At 39.8% G+C, this 4,470-nt stretch overlaps 1 protein-coding gene across 1 annotated transcript in view; it reads right to left on the bottom strand.

Annotated features, from left to right (window-relative positions):
• lrig2 (leucine-rich repeats and immunoglobulin-like domains 2) overlaps positions 1 to 3,612 on the bottom strand; it is a 19,363-nt gene extending 15,751 nt beyond the window's left edge. Inside the window, exons 1-3 of the mRNA XM_010790676.1 lie at positions 2,959 to 3,612; positions 2,393 to 2,467; positions 1,838 to 1,972 (exon numbers count right to left, since the gene is read on the bottom strand). Coding sequence (XP_010788978.1) covers positions 1,838 to 1,972; positions 2,393 to 2,467; positions 2,959 to 3,146 — 398 coding nt within the window. The 5' untranslated portion in view covers positions 3,147 to 3,612. The remainder of the gene's footprint in view (positions 1 to 1,837; positions 1,973 to 2,392; positions 2,468 to 2,958) is intronic.
• Positions 3,613 to 4,470: the final 858 nt, after the last annotated feature.

Genomic DNA, 4,470 nt, shown 5'->3' with positions numbered 1-4,470 from the left:
TAATAACACGGGATAAACGGAGCGCTCTCTCCTTCTCCTGACAGCCCGTCAGTCTCATGCAGCTCGTGGATCAGTAATGATAAGTGACCCGACAGTAAATTTTACTGTCGGGTCACTTATCATTACTGATCCACGAGCTGCATGAGACTGACGGGCTGTCAGGAGAAGGAGAGAGCGCTCCGTTTATCCCGTGTTATTACAAATTACTGTACACTGTTGAATAATGTAGTTAATCTACTATAATTAGTTTGTTTAATATCGAATCATATCAATTCGTTTTAAAGCTCAATAAATAACAAAGAAGACCTTTGACCGGCACTTTTCTAATTTTGTCCGGAAGATTTAAACTTTAACGGACATGTTGACCGGCGGAAAAATATTCTAACGGGTGGTGTGTGTGTGTGTGTGTGTGTGTGTGTGTGTGTGTGTGTGTGTGTGTGAGTGTGCTTTTGGCTCGTAATTATATTTCCCAATTGTAGCGACCAGAGAGGGGGGGGGGGATATATCAAGTCTCTGATAGTGTTAAGTTATTATGAGAGTGCTCTCATACTTGTTTGAATCTGATATTATATATTTATATAAATATATATGTGTGTGTGTGTGTGCGTGTGTGTGTATTTATGTCCACATCTGTAGCCTGTTATTTTCTCCTTATACCGCACTGTGAATGAATTCAAAGTAAATATATAAGTCATCATGAACACATTTCTGTCCATCAGACAGTGGGTGTTTCTCAGTGTCGAGTAAAGCTGCTCCAGAGCCACTATTTCAAGCATACTACGTCATCGAGTGCCGCCGAAGGGCTGTTCCAATGTCCAGCATACTTGGAATTCTACCGAGGCCGGCGTACTTCGTAGCGAGAAATTTTGAGGCTGCACATGTGTAGACTCCGCGGTCTTAAAATCCCCACAATGCTTTGCGCACTGACCAATTTCCCCAAATCTTTGGCGGAAATCGCGCTCCATTTAAAAAGGTGACCTATCATGCAAAATGCACTTTTGTACGTCTTTTATACATGAATATGTGTCCCCGGTGTTCCAGGGAACTCACCAAGTGTCAGAAAACACAACCCTCTCTCTTTTCCTCCATACCCAAATCTCTTAAAAAGGGGCTGCAACGGATCTGATACAGACTGATCCAGATTTTAACACTTCTATGACGTCACAGAAGGGGCGCTACGGCTATTGGGCCAACTCCACCAATCAGGAGGAGACAGCCACGGACATTGCCGTTCGAAAGCGCTGGAGTACATATGCCAGGCCTGTAGATGGTGCTCTTCTCACAGAATCAGCCCATGAAAAGACTGTTAAATTGAGCAAAATGAGGAATGGCTAAAATGCATGATCTGTTTGGTATTTTGAAAAATAAAAAGTATAAATATGCCTTATATAGGCATGGTCCTACACTATATTATTCAAATATAGCATGATAGGTCCACTTTAAGGCGGAGCCTCGCATATGACGCACACCTGCTAGCATGTTCCAAAATTCTTTGTTTCCGAGGCTAGGAAGGATTCTTGCCTCGCTTCTGAAGCAAGTGACTCGGAAGATTGTGCTACCAAGCAAGCGTTCTCGACATTGAGAAACACCCAGAGTGCTTTGCCTCCTGTCATCATTAATGGACGTCTCTTTAAAATGACCGCTCAGAGGAGAGGAGTTCTCATTTCTCTAACCGCCTGCTGCTGCTTCCCTTCCTCTCTCCTCGGTTCCCCTCCTCAACTCCTCCGCTCGCATCTCCTGTGGGCGGGACTAAGACACGAGGATAGGAGTCGAGGAGGGGAATTAGAGAAATGAGAAAAGGCCCAACAACAATGTTTTAATGAAGAGGATTACTTACAGATATTTCAGCTGCATGGAGGGGAAGGATCCAACGTTGAGCTCTGTGATGGAGTTGGATGTCAGGTCCAGAGTCTCCAAGGAAACGTAAGGCTGCAGCTGATACATCGACAGCGCCGAGATCCTATTGTGGACTCTGAATATAAAAACAATATGACAGGTATTCGTTTTTTTCAAAGCCATAATACCACTGATTATTGTGACAAATTAAGTAAGAGAAATTATTCATATCAGTTGCAGAGCAAAGTAAAGACAATATCTAATCGTGTTTTACAAATGTTTTGATTTCTGTATATTTGTCTACATAAAGTTATATATCATAAAAAGATTACATCAAAAAATATGCAGGTCTTCCAAAATGGTCAAACTTTTACACAAAACAGAGGCCTTTGTTTTTAAATGTTTTGCTAAAACTGCCAATAATTTACCAATAATTTACAATCATGTAAAGTATGACATAAAAGGAGGCAAAGCTTTACATAATGAAATGCAAGCTTTGTTTAGAACATTTGTTTTAACAGGAGGCTAGATAACATAAAGTGGGTTTTATACTTACAAGGACAGCGATGTGATATTTGAGGAAACATCTCCAAGAAAAGGAAGAACGGTCAGCTCATTGTGATTCATGGTGCTGAAATGAGAGTCAATACAACATTAGAATTGTATTTTAAAAAATACTGCTGCAGGATAATTAAATCATAAAGAGTTAAGTCTTGTGCATCAGTCACATCATTAGTTATACAACTTCTCCATAAATGGTCAAGAAAAGAGTAATACAAAAGTGCAGATAAGCTTTATGTCATTTATGAGATTCTTTTGAAGAGAGATTGCAATAAAAGTTAATTAAATATTGACCTCAAAAGTTATAACATAATCTTAACACCTCCTAGTTTCAACAAAAACTCAAACCCTTATAAGATATATATTTGAATAACACAGCATTGCTTTAAACTCAGACCTAAAACTAGAAAAGTCTCAGAGAAACTTGTATATCGATGGTCAAGTGCCTAAAATACTTCTGAACAGGTTTCCTTGGTATGTTATGTTTCGCCTCCTGGATCAGCAACAAACCAGTGCTGTGAGTAACTTCAACACACTTCTTCTTACTCCTTGTGTACTCACACTTGTATTATCCCCTCTGGTGGGTCCACGGGAGCCGCCGAAAGTCTTTTCCTATTGCAGTCCAGAATATAGACCTCATCTTGTCCTTTTAAACACGAGCAGGGAGCGGGACAAGACTCCAGAGCCCAAGCACTCAAACTCAGCAGCACGAAGACAAGGGCCGAAGGAATGGGCCAACCCTCCGCCATTTTAAATGTCTTCCTCCGGAGGGCTACGTAGCTACGTGGCTAACTCGCTAAACTGGCACGTTAACTGTTACAAAACCACCATCAAGTCGTTCCAGTGAGTGGATATCAGTCAAACGAACACATAGTCCAGGCTTACAGTGCTATAATCCCGGGAGGAACTGAGAAATACATGTTTTTTTCAATTTGTGTGAGACATCCCAGCAGTGATTTCTCCCTCCTTCTTCCCAGTGCCTGGAATTCCTTCCGCTCCAATCTGGATAGTGGACTCCCTCTCGGAGAAGCTAATGCTAGCTCAATTCTGAGTTGATTTGGTCCCACAAATACTCCACTTTTTACCGGACGACTTCTTGGTTGGCGTTTAGGTATATTGAACCATGTGAGATGGTATCTTTGCTTAGCCCGGGTTGTTTAAAACGAATTGAAAATAATTGTCTTCTTCTTCTGACCTGCAAGAACAACAAAGCGCCTTGAGTTGATGACATAAAATATCCTTGGGACCGCCCCTTGTCAGCTTGTTTAGAGTTGTTCTATTGGTCCGTACTCAAGCCTGTCAAACATATCAGACAATTTGATTGGATTTCAGTCCAATATATTTTTGTGGTAGCCTGTAGATTTTTCAGAACTACCCTAGTAGGAATTATTATATCAGATCCTTGTGGTTATTGGTGGCAACTTCCGCTTTATGCCTTTCAAGAATTTCAAACACAAGTTTTAGTTTTAGCACTATCATCCCAAATGTACATATCATATTCCTCTTTGAAATTAAGAAACAAAGTTATGCAACATGTTCCTATAAGTTATCCTTTTAATCAGAATTATTATGATTATTATAAATTGTAAAAATGTAAACGTTTTTCACCGATTTGGCTACCTTCAAAAGCAAAGTGCTTGAGTTTTGAGGGGAAATAAAACATGTCAAGCTTGGTCACGTTATAATGAAAAATGCATCAATACCTAACTTTAGTTGTTTTATTTCTTATTTATGCATGCCTGCAGCTGCATGTGTCAAATGTCGCTAAAATCAGTATCTTGCTTGAATTGTTCTTTAGTTAAAAGTAATTTTGAATCTAAAATGCTCACACGGTCTTATTGAAATAACTGTTTATTGACTACAGGGGTACGAATGTAACTTTTTCCCCTTAAAAAAGCAAAACAAACATCGGTGTGTCAAAACTATGTTTTTCCTTTCTCTGTCCTCTCCCCATATCACCTTGTAAACCCTAGATGTATTCAGTAAATGCTTTATGCATGTAATGTCAGTAACAGGCAGAAGTGAGAGAAGTGCTCATTATGCAGATTGCTCCATTACAGAATAATATATATT

Source organism: Notothenia coriiceps, unplaced genomic scaffold (assembly GCF_000735185.1).
Source record: "Notothenia coriiceps isolate Sejong01 unplaced genomic scaffold, NC01 NC01_scaffold00034499, whole genome shotgun sequence".
NCBI classification, from domain to species: domain Eukaryota; kingdom Metazoa; phylum Chordata; class Actinopteri; order Perciformes; family Nototheniidae; genus Notothenia; species Notothenia coriiceps.
The sequence above is the reverse complement of the archived record's forward strand: the minus strand, read 5'-3'. Positions and strand labels throughout refer to the sequence as shown.